The sequence below is a fragment of the Sinohyriopsis cumingii genome, chromosome 4 (assembly GCF_028554795.1).
Source record: "Sinohyriopsis cumingii isolate HCF-2022 chromosome 4, ASM2855479v2, whole genome shotgun sequence".
In the NCBI taxonomy this organism is placed as follows: Eukaryota; Metazoa; Mollusca; class Bivalvia; order Unionida; family Unionidae; genus Sinohyriopsis; species Sinohyriopsis cumingii.
This window is the reverse complement of record NC_142964.1, coordinates 136,973,912-136,997,434: the sequence shown is the minus strand read 5'-3', so window position 1 is coordinate 136,997,434 and position 23,523 is coordinate 136,973,912. Positions and strand designations below refer to the sequence as shown.

General features: G+C 41.6%; 1 protein-coding gene across 1 annotated transcript in view; it reads right to left on the bottom strand.

Moving 5' to 3' along the window:
* LOC149802156 (cartilage oligomeric matrix protein-like) overlaps positions 1–23,523 on the bottom strand; it is a 142,536-nt gene that overhangs the window by 83,066 nt on the left and 35,947 nt on the right. The window contains exons 5-6 of the mRNA XM_089956562.1: positions 2,615–2,697; positions 255–312 (exon numbers count right to left, since the gene is read on the bottom strand). Coding sequence (XP_089812688.1) covers positions 255–312; positions 2,615–2,697 — 141 coding nt within the window. The remainder of the gene's footprint in view (positions 1–254; positions 313–2,614; positions 2,698–23,523) is intronic.

Sequence of the window (23,523 nt, the reverse complement as noted above, 5' to 3'; positions counted from 1 at the left end):
GCCTTAATAGAGCATGAGCATCGATGTTCCGCCACGGTGCCTCAAAACTGATTTGAACACAACACTTCAGGAGTGATGGACAGACAATGGGAAGGAAGTGCGGACCGAAGGATAGGGTAAGACTATACATCATACCACTGTCATATATATATATATATATATATATATATATATATATATATATATATATATATATATATATATATATATATATATATATATATATATATATATATATATATATATATATTTACCACTTCTGCACATATCACACTGCCGCAGCAAATCACGCATATCCCTAGTTTCTCTTGTCTGAAAAATATAAAGAAATAACATATCAAAAACTAATATATTGCATCCTACATACACAAATCTTTCGCATGCAAGGACACTTATTTTCTACCCAAAGCACCTTTTTGTATTCTTTTTCCTCTGTGTGTGTGTGTGTGTGTGTGTGTGTGTTAGACTTGTTCAATTCATAACAGAAGTCGTTGTTAAGGGTTCATAACACATGCTACTTTTTTTTTTAATCGGATGGATGCGTTATGTCCACTTGATAAGTGAGCTGTAATTGTCTTTGGATTATTAACGATCTGCCAACAGGCAAAATGGAGTGGGGGCGACTGTGAGCCATTTCACCCGTGTCTCAACCCCTTAGGGGACTCGAAAAGCGATTTTAAAATAAACAATTCTGAAAATAATAAATCCGCTTCGTTGTGTAATTAGTTGTCTTTTAAATCTTTGTATATTGGTTTGTGTTGGTATTCTAAATTTCAATATAACCAGGACCTAGGGACCTCAAACTCGAGAATCGGTCCGGGCCTCTCTCAACCTCTGAAAGAGCCCGTGTGCTATAGAACAAAACTGGTTCTAACGGCGTCAGAGAGAGACTGAGACAGAGACAGAGAGACAGGCACAGAGAGAGATGAAATATTAATAACGACAAGTATTTGTTACCACGCGCCGAATTATATCAGACATTAACACCAACAATGACATTTAATAATAATATATATATATATATATATATATATATATATATATATATATATATATATATATATATATATATATATATATATATATATATATATACACGGTGGAGAGTGCGGGTTGGCGGGAATATAGCCATTACGATATAAATCAGTCAGTCTGACCGTAGAACGAGTTGGTGTCCGCAAGCTGTTGTCATGTTTTTCCCAAGGCTTCACATGTGCCTTACCCACGTATAGGGGCCGAAATCAATTCGTTTTGGAGCTGTTAGTTGAAAATCAAGGTTTATAGAACTGAACTATGACTTTCCGTTTTAAATCATACGTTAAGTTTTTGGACCTAAACGTTTCATAAGTAGAATATACCAGGTGCAGAGGCAGCCCCCTACTGCTTCTAACGCTGAAAGTTGCAAGATCAAGGCCGACATTGTAGTTTTATGAGTTTTTGCTCGAAAGGTCAAGTTTCCTGGATCCATTTTTCATCACATTTTATAGACAGTCTACATTTGGGCAGATCTACTATCCTATTAATTGTTATACCCAGAGTTTAAAGGCAAAAATATATCATACTGGGTTCCTTATGGTAAGTCCACTTTTCTCAAGATTTCTTCATCCATATTTTATAAACTTTTGTCGTTTCGTTACACTTAGGAAGGGCAGTTTCCTGATTGGTCTGCAATTAATATATCAAAGGTCAAGACCACTGGGAGTTATATATAGAATAACTAATGCATAGTTTATGCATAGTAACTCAAATTACAAGAACCCGGTTTTCATTAGACATCAAATGTGTACTACAACTAGACAGTATCACTTCCTAGCGAAATTTATCTAAAGCCTCCATGACTAATTAGTCTTAATCAACCAATCAAACAGAGAGTCAAGAGTTCAAATCCTGCCAAGACCTATCTTGATAGGCTGCAATAGTTTGCGTCTCAGTAAAATATTGTACTCTCATAGCCTTGGCACTAGTCTTACATGCGGCTTTGTGCCATTGAGCACCATTCATTGAATTAATCAATCAATCACTAAACAAGTGTTCAATCTGATTAAAATAGATATCCACTATTATACATGAAGATCTGACAGCGACCGCTTAGGGGTCATGTTCTGGTAACCTATGTTATTACCATAATCGCTAATTTTATCAACCAATTGGATGAAGTCTTATATCTTCGCGCTTGGAGATTGAGCAGTATGGATGAAGAGCATGAATGGTATACCGAACGATTTGATTCACTTACAGAGTTTTGAAAGCTGCACGACCCTTAAGCGGTCGCCGTCATATCTTCACGTAGGACAGCGGAGATCTTTTTTAATCAGACTGAACCATAGTGAGGCATCACAATTACATGCTACAATGATTACCTTTGAAACTGCGGTGTAGCTTAGTCTCATATTTGGGCATAACTATCACCTGTAAAATATTCAATATGACGTTTCGAAGAAAATATTTAAAACGTAAACTTCATTAACATTAAAAGCAATTAAAATCATTAAAATTAACGGCAATTAATATAATTAGCATTAACGGCAATTCAGATTCATTAGCATTTACGGTAATTGAGATAACTAGCATTAATGGCACTTAAGATCAAAGGGCATGAAATTTGTTAACTAACCTGCAACTCAATTTCCCTCTGTAACTGTCGCACAGCATACGTCAAATCTCGTACAGATTGAGCCATACTGTGCCACAAAGTTTCTGTCAATGAGAAAATACACCATTGACATATAATGAGACAATAGACAATTGACATATAATGAGACAATAAACCATTGACATATAATGAGACAATAAACCATTGATATATAATGAGACACTTACCATCATATACCATAGAAGTTCTAAACAAAAATCAAATACTTACTTCGGCTAATTCTTCTTAACTGGTATCCCAAACGATGAATGTCTAAACCAAAACAAAATGGGGTTACGCTTACCCAAATTATGTATGACTTTGACCTCATCCTTTCCTTGTAGATATGTCATAACGTAACAAATAATTATGTATGAGCTTCATAGTTTTTGTTCTAGATGTTACAGAAATTCAATGAAACCTGCCTCAACGAACGCCTCCATACAAAGGGTACTTGTTTACAATGGACATAGTTTTTGTTCAAAACGTTACAGAAATACAACGAAACCTGCCTCAACGAACGCCTCCATACAAAGGGTACTTGTTTACAATGGACATAGTTTTTGTTCTAAACGTTACAGAAATACAATGAAACCTGCCTCAACGAACGCCTCCATACAAAGGGTACTTGTTTACAATGGACATAGTTTTTGTTCTAAACGTTACAGAAATACAATGAAACCTGCCTCAACGAACGCATCCATACAAATCGAACTTGTTTACAATGGACATAGTTTTTGTTTTAGATGTTACAGAAATACAAGTCAATGTGGGCATCTGAGAAAGCTTGCCAGTAGCTTCTCGTGGGTCGGTGAGTAGTGAATGGGGTCACCCTAGCCTCAATGGGAATTAGCATTACAGAGACCCCTGGGTCACTCTAGCCTCAATGGAAATTTAACATGGAGAAAAATCGTGGGTCACTCTAGGCTCAAGGGGAATTGAACATGGGAAAAAGTTTTGGGTCACTCTAGCCTCAAGGGGAATTGAACATGGAGAAAAAACCCTGGGCCACTCTAGCCTCAAGAGGAATTGAACATGGGATTTTTTTTTTTTTAAATTTTTTAAATTTAAATTTAAATTTAAATTTAAAAAAGGGGTAGGCAATTGAATAAAGTCATTCTCTTTTGGAGAAATATGGCTGGCCCTGAAAAGAGCCTTTGGGTTTTCTTCTTCTTCTTCTTCTTCTTCTGCTTCTAATTTCTTCTTTTTCTCCACCAAGTTCTTATTTTATCTCCTACACTCTTTCTCTTCTTCTCTTTCTTTTTTTTTTCTCCTGCTCTTCTTTCTTCTTCTCTTCCTCCTCTTCTTTCTTCCTCTTCTCATTTTCTTCTTCTTTTTCAATTTTTTCGTTCCATTTGCTTATTCTTATTCTTTCCTCTTCATCCTCCTTCTCCTCCTTTATCTCTTTCATGACACCACTAATCTTGTCCTTTACCTTTTTTAAGTTATTAATTTCCATCTTTACACGATGGGGACTATAGGAATAATGGTCTTCAACGAGTCTTATTAACATCTGTTCCATCATTCCTAAGTTGTCTAAAACGTCTTGCAATGTTTGTATTTTGTCCATTTGGTTAGAAGCCATCTTCTTTGTAGAATGGTTTGAACGACGAATACTGTGGGTTCTTATAGTGAAAGCGCGGACGTGAAGGAAAACATCCCCCTAAAACATAAAATTGATCTTACCTAGATCATGACCAAAGAAACAGCAACGCGCGGACGTGAAGGAAACATCCCCTACTTTTTTTCATTTCTTATAATATAACCCAAACTATACTCTCCACATACGCTAAGAAACAATAAACAAAATCCATAATCTACTATCCGCACAATCGTACGTGAGAGCTTACAAAACCCTAACTATACTCTTCACATACGCTAAGAAACAATAAAGAAACCCATAATCTACTATTCACACAAACATACCTTAGCTCTTACAAGCACCAACACACAAACACATACCCTCACACTATCTTAGAAAAGAGTTAGTGTTTATATTCACACTACTCTACCTACACATTGGCAAATTGATGGTTATTTCTTTTCTAGAGTATTGGGTAGCCCTGAAAAGGGCTGTTTTTTTGGAACTTCATGGACACCTGGTTAATGGTGGCACCTTCCAGGCCTGGCGCCGCATACACATCTTATCCCCCAGTTACTTTTTACCTTTTGGGGGGAGAGAGCAGAGGCAGGATATGTGGCTTCAGAATCCCAATTTTCGGTTTCTGGGATTCTGAAATTTCTTCTTCTTCTCTCCTTTTCCTCATCCTCCTCCTCTTCTTTGTATCTTCTCTCCTCCTCTTTGTATCTTCTTTCCTCTTCTTCTTTATATCTTCTCTCCTCCTCTTCTTTGTTTCTTCTTTCCTCCTCCTCTCTTATCCTTCCCTCCTCCACAATGGCTTCCGCGGCCAGTTCATTTAATATGCGCCTGGCATATTCCAGATGCACATGAAGTTCCAACAGTTTCTCCAGTCTCGTGTTCATTTTTGGTGTTGATCAATCAACAAGGGTAGTTGGACTGCCGAACGAGTTTCAATTTATAGTGAAATCGCGGACGTGAAGGAAAACATCCCCTAAAAACATAAAATTGATCTTACCTACATCATGACAAAAAAACAACAACGCGCGGACCTAAAAGAAATACTCACTCACTTTTTATGCTACCCAACACTATTTTAAAATTTTTTATAAATCACTTCAATAGACTATCCACATATGCAAAGCAGTCCAATCTAACCCCAAATTTACACCTCAAACACCAAAAAAGACATCATTTTAATCTACTATCCATACCAACTTACTTAACCACTTACAAACACAAACACACAAACACATACCCTCACATTTTTTTAAAAAAAGAGTTAGTGTTTATTTTCACACTACTCTACCTACACACATTGGCAAATGGATTGTTATTTCTTTTCTAGAGTATTGGGTAGCCCTGAAAAGGGCTGTTTTTTTGTTTGCTATGGCAATCTTTTAGTTTCTAAGAATGCGATGTCCTCTGAGGATAGACTTTCTGGCGATAGGTCTGCTTCTTCGAAAAGAGAAGAAGAACTCTTTGGTGTCGATACGACAATCGACAAAGCCTCTGTCAGCTTCAGGTTGCTGCTGCTGTTGTTGTTGTTGCTGCTGTTGCTGCTGTCTCTGAAGTCTGTACTTCTCTGTCCATTCTTCTTTTTCCCTGTTCATTTCTTCTCTGAAGAGCTCTTCTATCAGGTCTTCGGTGATTTTTAACATTCTCACATTCTCTATTTCTTCTGGCTTCGGTATCAGACTGTGTCTGACCCTATGCAAATTCACGTAGGCTTCGTTGAGCTTAGCTAGTTTGGAGCACATCTTCTTAGGAGGATGAGTCGACAATGGATGGTTAGACTGGAAACAACCCCAGTTCTTAAAGTCAAAGCGCGGACGTGAAGGAAAACATCCCCCCACACGGTTTTTGAGTCGCAACGTTTAGTGAGTGTCATGAGAGGGATAGTAAGAAATGAAAGAGCATCAATCGAACATTCTTATAGCTAAACAAAAGACAAAGGTATTTTTTTCAAAACACAACATTTTTTATTCAAAAATCACTTAACACTAAACAACAACTCTAACATTTTTAACAATAATCCAACAATATAACATCAAACAATTTTTTCAAAACACAACATTTTTTATTCAAAAATCACTTAACACTAAACAACAACAAATCTAACATTTTTTAACAATAATCCAACACTAAAAGTTTCTCCACTAGGTAAAGAGGGATGACAGTCTTCCATGGTTTCTAGTAATCTAGGATGACTTCTCTCAAACTGTTGATTTCTATGGTATTATCGAATTCTGCATACAGGATGACGTTCACCGTTTCATCAGGGTCTCGGTCTTTAAACTGAATTTCCACACGAATCTGGCCGGATTTTATAGGGTGGAAATGTCCCTCGTCGCTGCCTTGGTCTGGAGTGAAATCGAAAGCCCACAAAGCGTAGCCTCCTGCATAATCCTCGTACGTAATACCGTGACTGGTATTGGTTCCTAACTGTCCGGTGGCTTCGTACAGGGACAAGTACGATCTCAAGTAATTCTTCTTGGTAAAGTCAGGTTCGAAAGGTCGGGTACACAAGGTCTTGCCATCGCGACTGACTTCGAATTTGGACACGCCAAAGTGTTGAAAGTAGAAAGGATTTTTTTCGGCAGCTCCGTTGAAGGCTGTATTCTCGACGATACCAACGATCAAACGTTTGGGTAACTGTCCTTGGAACAGATGATCTTCGATCATGGATCGCTGTCCCTTGGGAATGGTGAAGGTTTTCACTTCCACGCGTCGTATGGGATACTTGGCAGTCGTTCTGCTCAACGTCTGACTGATGTCGTTTTCCACTTTAGGTAACACTTCCGCACGGCGTACGTAGTCTGGCTTCTAGGATTTTGGTTTTGTAACCGTCACTATCAGCCATCAAATGGAAAGCGGCACTGCTACGATTCAGTCTCAGGCGGACATCCACCCCGTTCAGCAAATACTTTTCTTGCAACCACATGTCCAAATGCAAAGATCCATTAGTTCTAAGCTTGTGTCGGCTCCCGTGATTCTCTTTCTTCGTTCTAGAAATCCATCATTGTTGTCTTTCTTTTCATCAGTTTCCAATATTTCAAACTTGGTAGGTTCGTCAGCTTCCCATACCACACAGGCATTGAGATGAGTGTTCTTGGCATCTATTCCGTACGTCAAGAGATTTTCCAGGTAGGCACGATAAGGGTAAGTATCCATGCTGCTACTGACCAGTTTGTTATTCAAGTACAAGTCCACTCCACTGAACAAGGAATGCATGAAATTGTTGACGTGAGCTACTGCTTCATCGTCTATAGCACCTCCAGTCTTATCTAGAATTTTGACTTTCAGGTACAAGTAACTGCTATTCAGATCGATGCAATCTTCGGGCTGTCCTTTGATTTCAAACTCGATGGGAGCGGAATCGGTCAGTGAGGAGACGGGGTGAAATTCCACCCACTGGGATTCTTGCATCGTCATCATCGTGGGGGGCATGTCAAGCAGATCCAGTTCCGTCTTGGAACAAGCGCAAGATTCTCGGTGCATCATTTTTTTTGTCTCTTTTCTCAATAATCGAAAACGTCTAAGTCTCGAACGGTTCTTCTTTTCTTGGCCTTTCTCGCTTGAAGTCTGGTGAAAGGGTGTTTTCTTCGTCGTCTCTTTCTGCCTTGTCCTTGCTGAATGCCTGACTCGGTAGCGTGCAGGGCATTTATAGGTGTTTCTCGTTGGCCTAAAATGTCTTTGCCCGTTTGCAGCAAGACATTTTTGCCTGCCCTCATGAAGGCTTCTTTAGGGTTTTGTTTGTCGATGATGACATTTTGGAGAAATTCTTTGCCTTGCGTCAGTGCCGCATCTTTCAATGCGTGCAATCCGCGTGTCACCATCGGTTTCAACACCGGGGCCACCGAACGAAAGGCCGATTTTAACATATCTCCTAAACCGTGTCCTCGCTGTCGAGCAACCCCTCGGTACACTGGATACATGACTTACGAATCGTGAGAAAACCGTTTTCGAAAATGGAGTTTCACCGTGACTTTTCCTTTGGTGAATGGAATATTTTGTCCCAAATCTCCTTTTATAGTAATGTTGACCGTGTCCAAATACGACTTACTGACAGGCAAATAGTGAGGATGTACAAATTCGCGGTGGACGTGGTAAGTGTTTCCACCTTCCTCGTCAGTGTTCGTGGCAGAATCCACTTTGAAAGGAATGACACGCAGTAACGGTACGGAGGTGTGTCCCACCACGTTATACTCCACCACATCGGAGTACACAAACATCAAATTCAGTCCTTGGTTCAGTTCTATCGGGGCACGAAATAACTTGCTAAAAGACTCGTTGTCGTAAACGATGGGTAATTCGCTTTTCTTCATCATGCTCATTCTCAGGTTCATGTCTCCGCCCAACATGTCATACAATTCAGGACAAAATAAAATGGACAGGATTTTACTCCGTTCAAATTTCATCAAGAAGCGACGAGCTGTTTTGTGGTACTCCATGGTGACACTTTTGTTAACATGCTCCAAAGCTTTCAGAAACACGACATTAAACCTGGAGGTTATGGTGCTGACCAAATGTTGACCACTAAAATAATAGCCTGGGGGAATGAACAAGTGATAGGTGGTGTACTTTTGTGTACGGGTTTTCTTGTCATATTTGACATTGCTATCCATCCACTGTTGCATTTGCTCGTCATGAACTTCCACATCAAAAAAATTTTGATTGGGAAGGACATTGAGGACTTGGGTCGGGTGAATCATTTCTATTAAAGTCACTTCCCAATGGGCTTCGTGATCTAACTGGATGGCCTGAGGTAATTTGGCCGTGTAACAGCACAACGTGTTCTTGGGAAACACCTCCATGGAACTGTCACTGGGTAAAGTTAAGTAAAATTGGTTTTGGTGACTCATAATTCCAGAGTTCTGTGGCTGTCCGAGGGGTTACTGGACGTCAGAGGCGTGTCTCCGTCTAAAATGGGGTTCTGGTTGTGATTGAAGTGGTGACTGGCACTGGCACTGGACACAAGGTTCCCGGGGTTCCCGTTCGAGGTGAATTTCAGGGAGGGATTAGGAAGCAGGTAACCGATGCAACTGCTCAATAAAATGGTCCACAATTGTTTGTCTCCTTGTTGCAAACTCAAATTGGCGATGGCTGCCCCGATGACACAATACACCACGAAGATTTGGCAGAAAAAGACGATTTGCGTTTTAGGCACACGTTCTCCACACCACACCCACAAGGGTTGTTTTTGTAAATCTTGCACAGAAGAACTAGGTGAAGGAGGAGTGGTCGACGTAGCTGCGTCTGCTGTGTGAAAAGGCATGATGGTCACTTCTTTTTATAGTCGATGACTTGCGAAGCGTCGATCCAAGAATCAAAACTGGGCGGATATCCTTTCCAACGTACTTTGACTTCTTTGACACGTCGTTTGCCCACTTTACGGGTTCTGCGTTCGAGAATGCTTTCGATGTCGTACACGTCGTCTTCTTTTTTGGTGACACGTTGTAACTCGGGCAAATAAAACGTTCCTTTGAGCACTTATCCGTTCATGTCTTCCAATTTATAGACGGCAGGATGACAACCATGCACTCGTCCAGTGACGCGAAACAATTCGGTCGTCCAGTTAGGTAAGTAACCTTTGTCAAAAGTGCCTTTGGTTTTGCCAATGCGCACCCAATCTCCTACGGCCAAGTCTCCACTTTTCTTGGGGACAGCCCTCGTCGGGGACGTACCAAACAGACGCTCAAACACCAGCACTTCGTTGTCGGGAGTCACGTCTTGCGGGGCACGTCCGATGCTTCGATTTTAAGATTGGTTGTACGCTTGCACCAGGTGCGGTAAGATGTCGATGTACTTCAGAGTGTGGTGATGCGTAAAATATTTCCACATGCGTTCTTTCAAAGTGCGTTGAAAACGTTCAACGATGCTGGCTTTGGTTTCGGGATTCTCGGTGGTAAAAAAAATGAATGTCACGTTTCTTTAATTCTTTTTGGAAAGCTTGGTTCAGAAATTCTGTGCCTTTGTCCGTTTGCCATCGAAGAGGGTGACGACCGCTTTGTTTCAACACCCGTTGCAGGGCTCGCACTAACTCGCTGCTCGATTTGGAAGTCAAGGGCACGACCCAGGCAAATTTGGAAAAGATGTCGATGACACAAAAGAAATATTTGTAGCCACGATTGTAGGTAGTCAAATGAGAGACATCGGCTAAATCGGCTTGCCATTGATGATCGATGCCTTCCACTCGAGTGCGACTTCTGGCAAACTTGCGTCGAATGGGTTTGTGTAAAGTGTAGGTAGCTTGTTCTTGTAACCATCGTTGCACTTGAGGTAAACGGAGACTTTTCAGTCGCGTTTTGGCAGCACGATACAATTTTTGAACTCCTGCGTAACCTGCAGGATGCGAGGGATCGAGGTAAATGCTGGCTAAGACTTTTTCCATTTTTTGTGTTGGTTGGTTGGTGTGTTAATAAGGCACCCACTCTTGGAGGATGCTACTCTTTTTCTCTTGGGGTATTTTCTTGGATTGCAATGCTTTGCGTGTGCGACCGGCAATAGGTGTTGAAGAGGAGGAGGATGTCAGAGCGGGGGATATCGGTTCTTGTTTCACTTCTGTCTTCACTTCTGTCTTCACTTTCTTTTTCTCTTGTGATGAAGAAGGGGTGGCCATCATCTCTTTAATCCATCCAATTCTGGAGGTAGGTGGTGTTGTTAACTTGCGTACTTTTTCTGGTGGAGTTTGAAACCCTTCTTCTTCTTCTACTTTTCCTTTTTCTGTCTTGGTCACTGGTACTGGTGGTACTGGTACTGGCACTGGTACTGGTGATGGTGCTGGACTTTTCATCAAGGTCTTAAAATCTTTCAGAGTGGGTAGAGCTGTTTCGTCTAAAGCTTTCTGGTGAAAGAGTTGCAGTCGTTGCAAGAGTTGACCGTACTTTTGCGATTTTTCTGTTTCGGACAAATCTTGGCGATCCATCAAGGACTGCAATTCGTGTTGTAACTGGGACATCTCGCTCAAATTGGGATTGGAAGGTAAATGCGGGGTGCGTTGTTCTTGCCATCGATGGTATTCCATCCATCGTTTGTAAGGCACTAAAGCTAGTTTTCGTCCTTCCATGGGGTTGTCAGGGGTCGATTCTGAGATCTTGGGACTTCCGAGGGCCTTTTTATCTTGCTCCCACCAGTCCTTCCAACATGGTTCCCAAGACTCCTTTCAGTATGGGACCTAACAAGAGAGGCAAAATGCCTCCACGTTGGACCAACATCTTCTTTTTTTGACGAATGGGAATTTTCTTTCGAAGCATTTGGCGAAGAACGTGACGATGCTTGCTTAATCATTGTTTCTGGTGTTTGGACAAAGGGATCGTGCCTTTCAAAACGTTCAAACAACATTCGCACACGGTATCGATGACCTCTTTGGAGGCCGTTTGAATGAGTTTTTTTCGTAGGGGTGGAGAAGCTTTGGACAGGACAGATAACATGTCCCCATGTTTGGCTAAACGTGGTGGCAGTCCTTTCCTTTTCTTTCCTTGGGGTTTTCTGGAGGGTGACATCTTTGAGTCTTTAGGAGCACCAAAAAAACACTGATACCCTACTTGGTCACAGGCCCTTTTTATACTGGAACGCGCCGCCACTGATTGTCTTTACGTCGTATCAATTTGAGGACAGGCATGACACGTCGTGCAGGGGTACGTAACGGACTAAATCGAGCCAGTTCTTGCTTGGACAAATCCAGTAAACTTTGTAACATGCCCGATCTTTCTTGGACTTTGATTTTGGGAGAAGGTACTTTGTGAGCAGCAGCCACTGCCACTAAATTGGAGGGTCCTGCCACTGGGGAAGTTCTTTTGGGGGTCATCAACGGAGAAGTTCTTGGTGTAATCAACGTCTCCAAGTACTCTTCAGTTCCTGGTGTCATCAACGGAGAAGTGGACAAACGTGAGGATGCCGGAGACGCAGTCACTGCCGTGGCAGATCGTGGTTTGCGAGTGTAAGGTTGCGTCCTGGCCGAAGTGCCTCTCTTGCGACTAGTTTTCTGTGGACTTTTCTTTTTCTGGGGACTTTTTCTCTGTTTCTTTTTCTGGGGGCTTCTTTTCTTTTTCCGGGGTGGTGTCTGGTCAGAGGAGGGTCCTGCCACTGGAGAAGTTCTCCTTGGGGACCTGGTCTTTTTCTTCTTGGGGCTTCGTTGGACTTTTGTCTTGGGTATAACTTTGGGGGCATTAGGATCCCATCTTAAGAGTGAGCGAATGATGACCCCTCCTAGAGTACCGCTCCCTCCAGGTTTCAAAATGATTTGTTTTTTGGTTTGAGTGTCGATGCGGGGATCGGCCAGTTGGACCAAAGCGACTTTGTTTCGATCGAAAAAGCGTTTGGTTTGATGAGGAATCTGAATGATTCCTTGGAGTAATTGACGTGCCGTCACCGTGAACCATCGTAAGACTTCTTTGAGACTAGCTTCTAAGACACGAGCTCGTGTTTGTGGATCTTTTTCTCGACTGATGCCATACAAGGCACGAATCAATTTGACGGGAAGATGCGACTGAAGGGACGTCATGTTCGCACTGAGAGTGAGACAGACGAAAAAGGGTCTGAGGTTTTTATAGATTTTTTTTATGGGGAGTGAAATGAAGTCGAGGACGGAGACGTGTACAGGACAGGCCCTCCGTCTTGGCACCAGTGGTGAAACAAGTGGGTACGAAATCGCAAATACTCGGGAGTCGTAGGTTTCAAATCGACGAGTAAATAGGCGTGGAGTTTGAGTGGCATCGTCTTAGGCCTGAGTCAGCCAAGGCGTTCCTAACTGTTTGGCTAAGACTTGCACTTGCGATTTATCTCGAGGGCTTTTAAACAAGACCATGTAATGCACATTGAGACTGATGGTGCGATGGGCTTTACTTTGTTGAAACAAATTTTGGGTGATGTAAACGACACTGGCATTACGGTGATGCCCTTGGCGCGTGAACCAAAGTTTAATTTCTTCTTCGTCTTCTCCTAACATGTCGTCGAAAATGACCAAATGGGTTTGACGGGAGTCAGAGACGATGCCGTCGTCTTCTTTAGGAATGCCTTCCACAAACACGATGGAATCGCCTTGACTTTCTCGCAAGAGGTTGTACGCCGATTGCCACTCTTTGTAACACCACACGATCCGTTGAGGTGGCCGATCGATCAAATGATGTTTATGTTCGATCAAACGTTTGACGAATTCGGTTTTGCCTGAACCGCTAGGTCCAGCAATGAGCATGTTAAAGGGATGGCGAAGATACAAAGCCTCCCAACTGGCACGATCTAAGTGTTCGTCGATGACTTTGACAGTAGAGGAAGAGGGAGCAGAGACAGCAGAGGTAGCCATTGTGTGAGAAATGTCACTTGTGACACGAAAAACAAACAAGACAAGAGTTTATATACTTTTTCAGAACACGTTTATTGAATGTTTTGTTTTTTTCAAACATGAATACGAAAGACAAAAATACATAAAAGCCAAAGGCTTAAGTACAAGAATAAAAGGCACATGATAACCATGAACGTGGAATAAAAACAAGTGTCTGTACAACAACCACATGTTTTGGGTAAAGTTCTAACCAGTTCTATGGTAGGGGGTAAGGTCACACAAGTGTCCTCCCGAAAGGGTCTTTCAGGCCTGTCCACGACAGTCCTGTCCTGGGTGACGGGTTCTTCTGGCACCGTCACTAACACAGGTTGAAAAGTAACTTTTTTCCTTGAATAACTCTCGTGCATACTGGGCCACCTCTTGTGTCCAAGCCTCAAAACCCTGGTCTCGGTGATGTCCAACATTTGACTCCTAACCAATCTGGTTTCTTCTTCGTCAACGACATGGTAAGTTACTTCAATGAACAATGAACTATCGATCTTGCCTAGGGTTCCTTTTTATATACAGACCAATACCGACGTGACCGTACGGCAACGTAAAGTGATTGGGAAGTCGCACTCGTTTCTGGTATACAATTTGATAGACTTTTTCCAAGGGTCGACTGACGATGTGGAGAGTGGGTAAACGTACAATCTTGTTCGGTTGATAGGTGGTCACTTTAAAGTTTGCATCCTCTCCCGATTGCAAGGCTTCTTTCAATACCCCAAAGTTGACCACTCGACTGGTACGATAATTCAGAGTCAGTCCTTTCACTTTGCACGTCGTGTGCACTTCTCCTTGTTTGTCCCGGTATTCGTAGCCGTAATTTTTGGGGCCGCCACTGACGAAACTTAGAATCTTGTCGTCGGGATGCTCGTCTGTCCAGGCTCCTAAACGGTCTCCTTCGATGTCAGGGTGCTGTTGACTCGGGTGATGGATGTAAATGCAACTGTCCGTGTCAAAGTACAGGACGCGTTCTTCTAACAGTTCTAAAGCTTCGTACAATTTTAAGCGAGCATGAGCTGTCACGTAAGCCGCAATGATGACATTTCCAAAAGGGTCGTCTTGTACAAAGTCCAGATCTTCTTCGTAATTGACCAAGATCAAATCCTCTCGAACGACGTCCACGTGTTTCATGTATTTGGTTTTGTCGTGAATCATCTGGAAGTAGCGGGAAGGTTCTGTCAAATATTCCGTCTTGGGTAAACACGGTCGTTATGCCATTTTACCCCACAAGCAATTTAACATCACTTTGGCAAACGATCGCCTGCCTTCGTTTTTTTCGATGTGGTCTAAAGAGATGCCTTCTTGTTCGTAGTATTTCTCTTTGAATTTTATTTGGTCTTCGGGAGTGTGACACCAGGAAGGATAGCCGCTGGCTTCTTGTTTCAGTTTCAAAAAGACATCCACGTAGTCGGCGAAAATGCCTTTCTGAGTAGGGTCACCCTTGTGGTACTGTTGTGTCTTGGGAAAGTGGCAAATTTCGTACACTTCTAACAGTTGGTATCCCATGTCCAGAGCTTTGAACAATTCTATGCTGACCCAGGTTCCCGTCAAGGCCCGTTCTTCCTGGGTGTGATGACAAGGCTGATCTTGGTTGCACGTTTCGGCACAAGTACGGCACAAGGGAAACAGCAGTTTGCCTTGACAATGGTGAGGTAAGACGGGATGGTATAGGTTCGTGGGAGGCAAAACTTTACACTTGATCAAGCCTTCGTATTGTCGAATGTTTTTCAGGTCAATGTGTTCCGTTAACAATTGCGGGTGCCCTACAGGAAAGCGACAATATTTGCACACGTAGGGATACAGCGAACACACGTCCAAGTATTTGATTTCTTCTCCTTTCTCTTCGTCGGCTTGGTACAGCAAACAGGTGGCATTGGTCCTTCCTCCGTACAAACTATCCCTCGGGTTCAGCGGGTCCATGAACTGGTAACCTTCCACGAGGCGTTTAAACTCGGGATCGGTTTTCATACGGTGATCGTACTCGTGTTCCCACATTTCCACCACTTGGTATCCTTCCTGTTCTAACTTTAGGCGCCGCTGACAAGTGTCCTGGTACAAGTCTTCCAGGGTTCGTTGCAAAAACTGATTTTTAGTGCCACGGTCAGGGTAACAGACGGGACATCCGTGAAATAAGCAACCGTTAAACTCGTACACGATCTTGGGGTTTTCTAAGTCCCAGCCATCGACCGAATACGTTCCGATGGTCTTTTCGCCCCCTCCGTTGCGGGCATGCTGAATCCACTTGTCTTCCTTGTCGCACAAGTAATGTAACCAACGTAGGGCTTTGACCGAGTATTGACGTTTGACAAAGTGGGTCGTTTGAGGACTGATGACAGCCACGGTGTTTTCAGGCATGAATCGTTGTCGATACACTAGGGAACACGCTTTGGCAATGGTGCAAGCTTCTTTCAAAGGATCGACCCCTCCGTGTTCCATGAACAGTTCTCGAAATTTTCCACAGCAACGCCGTAAAATGTCCACGTCGGAACGACAATACTTTAACATTTCTTCCTGAAAGTCGAAAGGGTCCGAGGCGTGAGCTTGGTACCAAGCGTAGAAAGCTTCTCGTTGTTCGGTACGCATGTTGTCGGGGTCGTAATAGTGAGCCTCAGGTAAATGGGGTAGAACGGCATGTTGATTGGCTTCCGTATTGAAAAAGTGAGGAAAGTACCCTTTAGCCATTTCTGTCATTCCAAACGTTTTAGGCATTCGACTCAAAGGCATGGCCAAGTAACTCATCGAATCTTTAAACTGCACTTGTCCCACTTGCATGAAAATGATTTTGGCTCCGTTCAAAGTGACTTTAGGACGCTCGGTGCCTTGGTCCGTATAGTATCTGAGAAGAAACTGTCCATCGTATCCAGAGAAATTGTGAGCCATCACTGTGGCATGACGATGACAATCTCCGTAACGTTCGATGTCCTCTTGGCTCCACGTCTTGTCGATGGGATCTAAGACCCATTGGGCAAAATCGGCTGACGTGTTCGGTCCTCGAAAGATTTTTTCACGCCCTCCAGGAATCTTGCTGCAGTGAGGGCAATGACTGAAGATAGGTTCTTGAATGCACTTCTCGCACGCTCGATGAGCCACGCAGAAATTAGGAATGTGAATGCCGGTCTCTTGCATGCATTCGAAATCGAAAAAGATGAAATTGCTTTTCTTCTTGTGACCGTCCTCTTTCTCTGGTGGGGGTTGGTATTTTTGCACGTAGCATTGGTGTTCCAAGTCGACGATGTGGTGACAAATGTGACATTTTTTCTTTGCTCGACATACGTGTGCCTTGGTACTGTTGGTACGTATGCCTTGTCTACACGTAGGGCACAATCTCAGGAGCTGACAAGCACATTTCTTCTGTGAACCTTGTGTTTTCAAATGTTGTTGGTAACAGGTAGGGCTAACAAACGTGCGCAGACAAGTCGAACAAGGTACTGGTTCTTCGCTCAGACAGGGTGGAGAGGCCAAACATCCTGGGCATTTCCACCCGCAATGTTTGTGTTGCTCACGATTATTATAACCATAATCACATTTCTCACAGTAATAAACATATCCCAGGAATCCGGTAATAGTGGTAATGGTATCGAAATGGTCATCGTGATAATAAACATGAATGTATTTTCCGTCCTTAAATTCTTGGCCTCGAAACAACAGAGGTCCGCGCACTTCTTGAGGGTGCACTTTCAAGGTGTAGCGTGGAGCTAGGGCATCTTACAATTTTTGCATCTCAGGAATGCCACAGGGTGTGTCTTTGGACAGACCAGCTTGTTGCAACAGGAGTTCTGCTTCGTTTCGTTGTTTGGCTCGGTCCGATTGTCGAATAGTTTTCCAGGCTCTTTTCCATTCTACCGTGTCGTTCTTGTTGGCATAGGTTCGTCCCACCACGATGGCTCGAGCTAAACACATCTGGTCTTGAGGGTTGTTAATTCGGACGAGACTTGTTTTGGTGTTGCGAAGGTCGTCCACCAATAACATCATTTTGCGTCCAGTCCCTTGAGGAGGAGAGACGTGAGCCATTTTCAGTGTGGCTTTACCATCGGTGATGTCAAACTGGTCATTAGATTGTTGTACGTGTTGAATCTTGTCCATGACTTTGGAAGGGGTTAGTTCTGCGGGTCTGCTAAACTCGATCCAAACAGGGGATTTCAAACCGTCGTGATCTATGGATAGTGTCAAGCGATCGTCTTCTTTGGGTTGACATTGTCGCTTGAGTGCGGTGAGCAAAGAATCCCACATCTCGGTGATAAACCCTTCTGCTTTCTCCAATGGTACGTCGGCCTTGAAATCTTTAAACTTCACCGTGTAGGTGTAAGCCGTGGTTCTAAATTTTCTAGAGGAGCGCTTTTCCGTCTCTCGAATGGAATAGTACTTTTCAGGGTTGACTAAGGGTTGTGAACTTGGTTTAGAGGGTTCTGATTCTGGTTCACTTATGTCCTCTTCAAAATCACTGGCATGAATTTGTGCCAAGATTTCAGCCCTGGTACGAGGCGATAGATCACGTTTCTGCCTCTTACTTTCTTCTTCTTCTTTCTTCTCGAATGAATGGGATCGTTTCATCTTGAGTGCAAAACGTCAAATGACTAAAGTTTAAACACCATAGACTAATTTATAGTCATGACAAACCAGCGTATATAAAAGGGTGTGTGTCTTGTCCTTTCACTATTCATTTCACTCTCAAACCGAGCACAACGATGGAAGAGACTATCCAGATGGAACGTTTCGTCAGAGCTTTGCGAGGGGGTCATTAGAAAATTCTCTTCAGACCAGCCTACGGACTACTCTCCTTCCTTTCGAGATAAAAGTCAGGATACTTGCTATATCTGTCAGAAGAAAGGGCATTGGTCTTCAGAGTGTCCAGACCGTCAAAAAAGAAAAAAAAACGGGGCCTAAAAAAGACAAAAGTCAAGATACCTGTCATTATTGTAAAGAAAAAGGACATTGGTCTCCAGATTGCCCAAAAAAGAAACAAGAGGAGTCAGAAGAAAAGAAGGATTCTTCAGAAGAAGAGAGGGATTCTTCGGAAGAAGAGAGGGATTCTTCGAAAGAAGAGAGGGATTCTTCAGAGGAAGAAGAGGAAGAAAGAAGACAATTCTGTTTAAAAGAGGCAAAGAAACAGGAGAAGAAAAGAAGAAGGGAAGAAAATGAGGAAAAAAACGGTGAAGAAATTAAAAACACAGAGAGACTAAACAAGGAGAAAGAAGAAGTCAATGAACTTTTAATTAAAGTGTTCTGTGGTGAATTGTGAATTGGATTGTAAAAAATGGATAAAAGAATACATGAAGGATATAAGGTAAGTGTCTTTGAGTTTTGATTTTAAAATAAGAAGCTACACTCACGCACTCATACACAGACACGTACTATAAGGGTAAAATGGGTGGGGTTTATTTTTGAGTTATTGGCAAATTGAAATTGTATTTCTTTTCGAGAAATGTGGGTGGCCCTGAAAAGGGCCTTTTTTCTTTATGGTGTAGGAGTGAGTTTAACCAATCAACTTTAACTGCCTTAAGCCTTTGCCACGGCCAAGGCCTACTTCTGATGATTGGGTTGAAATCACTAAGGGTGGTACGATAGGCTTAGTCACAGGGTTGGCGTGTTTAGCTCGGGAAGGTCGTATTCTCTTCGGTCGTGATAAAGAAGTCTGATACATTTGTTTCAGACTTCTTAACTCCGCTAAAATGTCCAACAGTACCGTAGCCGTTTGATTTTCACCCTCTTGTTTCTTTGCTGCTACTTCTTGCTGTTGTTGCTGTTGTTTTTTTCTTACCTCTTCTTGCTGCTGTTGCTGTTGCTGTAGGAGAAAAGCTTGTTCCGCTTCCTTTTGTCGTTGCATAAATTTCTCCAATTCTTCTTTCTGTCTCTGTCTAAAATTCTCCACTTGCGGTAATGAAGAAGGTAACGAAGGTTCCGGAACAAATTCTTGCGAGGTAAGAAAATCCACAAAATCCCAATGTACCTCTTCTGAAAGTAAGTCCGGGTTCCCTTGGGCGGTCTCCCCTGCTGGTGCACCCCAATGGATCGTTTTCTGAGTTTCCGTCATGTTGAATCACTGTCGCATAGATTGACTGCACACAGGCGCTAGCGAATCTATATAGACCAACTGACGTCACAGACTGCTCTCTTCGGATTGGATGCGAGCTGACTGAATTTTGTAACGCGTGTTCGGATTGGTGAATGAACTCAATCCGTTTCAATCCTACCTCTGCCTATAAATAAGCGCAGTTCAGTGCATTGATTCACTTGTTCTCGTCGCTTCAAGATGTCGACCGATGTGCAATCTTCTACGCTTGTGTCTTCCATGATGTTCCGGACGGACATACCCATGTATGTCCGATCCAAGTGGACCGTTGTCCACAGGACAAACACCAGTCTGTGGATACGTAGGATCTACGTAGAAAGACAAGGATGCCTCAAAAGAGTCCTGATTTACGGTCCTACAGTGAAACGCAGCCTAAGGACAAGAAGAAGACCAATGCGGTGCCCTTTATGTTAATGGATACATTAACATAAACCCAAAGGCCCTTTTCAGGGCCAGCCATATTTCTCGAAAAGAGAATGACTTTATTCAATTGCCTACCCCTTTTTTAAATTTAAATTTAAATTTAAATTTAAAAAATTTTTTTAAAAAATCCCATGTTCAATTCCTCTTGAGGCTAGAGTGGCCCAGGGTTTTTTCTCCATGTTCAATTCCCCTTGAGGCTAGAGTGACCCAGAACTTTTTCCCATGTTCAATTCCCCTTGAGCCTAGAGTGACCCACGATTTTTCTCCATGTTAAATTTCCATTGAGGCTAGAGTGACCCAGGGGTCTCTGTAATGCTAATTCCCATTGAGGCTAGGGTGACCCCATTCACTACTTCGGTGGTTCTTTCCGGGGTTTTCCGGGTTCTTCCTCCACCATTACTACTGGCCGCCATGTATAGCCTATCGTGTGCTGAAAAATGGCGTTAAACCCCACAACAACAACTACAACAGAAATACAATGAAACCTGCCTCAACGAACGCCTCCATACAAATGGTACTTGCTTGCAATGGATCTAGTTGAGAGCGTGATTTAGAATCGAGGCTTGCCCCAAATTTAAATCAAAAAGATAGTTTTACATAAATTGGTTATGGAGGAATGAAAATGCATTAGATATAATGGATAAAGCGATTGCTACTGGAACTTTACGTAGAGACTGGAAGTATATAAATATACCCCTCCCTTTAGCTATTTATTGAGTACATGGCTGCAGTGACATCTACATAACCAGAAACTGTTGTTGTATGGTTTAACGCCATTTTTCAGCACACGATAGGCTATACATGGCGGCCAGTATTAATGGTGGAGGAAGAACCCGGGAAAATCCCAGAAAGAACAACCAACCCACGAGAAGCTACTAGCAAGCTTTCTCACATACGCACATTGGCCGAACTGAAGACTCGAACCCACGTAGACAGAGGTGAGATGGCAGTGATCCGTAACGGAGAGCGCTTTAGACCACTCGGCCACTAGGGGCCCCACCAGAAACTGTTATTATGTTAGTATTATTGTTTAATTTAGAACTTACTCTGTTGTTCTTAGTTGCGCAAAGTACTGCAGATACATTCGCAGGGCATCATACTTCATGAATTTGTTTAAGAATGTATTCCTTATTCATTTTTTAAGGTATCACATCACATAAAGGACCTTTAAAACCAATGTCTAACAGAAGCATAGCAGAGGTTAGGCAGTGACTCTCATATATTAGAATCCAAAACCATTTTGCCGTTTAGACACATTGTGAACTTAGCTAACGTTAAGATCCGTTTATATATTTAATTATAAAACTAATAATAATAATAATAATAATAATAATAATAATAATAATAAGAAGAAGAAGAAGACGAAAAGAAGAAGAAAAAGAAGAAGAAAATGCAACTGCAATGTGCGTAGGTTGTTATTTGCAGTTTGTCAATTCCCGTTCACTACTGGTATGCATCACACGACCGTCCCTTCTACAGCCATGACCATAGAATGGAAATTAGAGGAACATCCGGACTATTTTATTAATTGGGTAGAGGGACAATAATGTTTCAGCTAGATTTTCTTTTCTTTACAATTGATGCAAAATTATTGTTCGTTTTGAAAATTGAAATAAAAGTCGTGCCAGCATAGTTATTGTGTGTAGTTTTAAGTTATATCATTACGTTCAGATACACGTAATTCTCATGTCATGAAAAGCTGTTTCGTGGAAAGTGTACTTTGTCAACCATAGATTTTTCTGTAAGTTTTGATAGCATTTTAAATCTTTTCATAATTAGCATTGACGGTCATATTGTTTAAATGAGTATAACAAAAACCAACACGATTTTGAGACAAGAAAGTTTTGGATTATGTCTTCGTTTTTTCTGCTTGACTGTCTGTCTGTCTGTTCCACCATTAATAAGGCAATGCATCACCTAAACTATTAAAATACAATAATTGAATTTATGGGATACGATTAGGTCTAGTCCATATATATATATATATATATATATATATATATATATATATATATATATATATATATATATATATATATATATATATATATATAATTATTTGTATCAAAAGTATCTGGGAGATAGTTGGACACATTTAATGAAAACACCTTCAATTCACCATATAGTGTTATGTATATTTTAAATTTATATATATATTGTTTAGTAATATTTGAAGTCAATTTCTAGCTTCATTTACAAACTTAGAATGTTCTGGAAGAGAACATATGATTCAGATCCTAGTCATTTTATGACCCACATCCTGGTCTTTGTATGACCCACATTCTGGTCGTTTTATGACCCACATCCTGATCTTTGTATGACCCACATCCTAGTCGTTTTATGACCCACATCCTAGTCGTTTTATGACCCACATCCTGGTCTTTGTATGACCCACATCCTAGTCGTTTTATGACCCACATCCTGGTCTTTGTATGACCCGCATCCTGGTCATTTATGATCCACATCCTGGTCTTTGTATGACCCACATCCTGGTCATTTTATTATCCCTTAGGTTTTTAAAATTTTTATGGCAGACAAAATTAGTAATTCCAATTTTAATATTAATATGTAGTTCACTTTTAGTTGTTTCTAGGTAAAACAGAGGAAGGTATACTGATCCCTTTTACCTTGTCCGTTTGTGTATATGTGTGTGTGTGTGTGTTTTGGTCTTTAAGATATGTGGGTCGGTAAGAATAGGTGGTGTGCCACATTGCTCTATCAGATACTTTACATCTTCCATACACATAAGTCAGCATAAGTCTGTAAAGTGTGTGTGTGTGTGTGTGTGTGTGTGTGTGTGTGTGTGTGTGTGTGTGTAAGAGTGAATGTTGGTCAGTAGGGCTGTGTGTTGATTGCTACTCATTTGCATCGCATACCATATAAAATCATTTTTGTAAAAACTTACTATGTGTGAATAAGTGTTAATTATTTAGTGTATATTGAAAATATCACAAAAATTGGTTGCAATATTTTTAAATTATGACAAGATTAATTTGTATATATTATATAGTAGCAGTCGACTACAAAACGGACATTTAGGACTCAGTGTCAGACAAGTTTCCAGTGCGCATGTTAGACAGGTGATGCCTCGCACCTTGGCCAGGGATATTATTGGTCAATAGTCTATATATGTCGTGTCTGACAGATGTATGGCAATACGGTAATCCCCATGATTTTATAAGTTTTGAGATTGTCTACTTCGCTTTGAAACCATGGTTAAGGTCTAACATTACCGAATATTTTTCATCTACCGGTAACAATGTTCAGACACGACTGCCATAAATACAACCCAATAAACAAGAAAAGCCTTGATAAATCTTGTATGAAAGTTCCAAAAGGAATACTCAATTTTGTTGACATGTCATTAGGAACAGAAAATATTCAGGACAGTAAATGGATATAATAAATGCACAAAACTGCTTTCTTTGCCAAAAAAGTACTAGATGATCAAAACAAAAATGTCAGCTTCATTAAAAAGGCAGAAAGTCTAT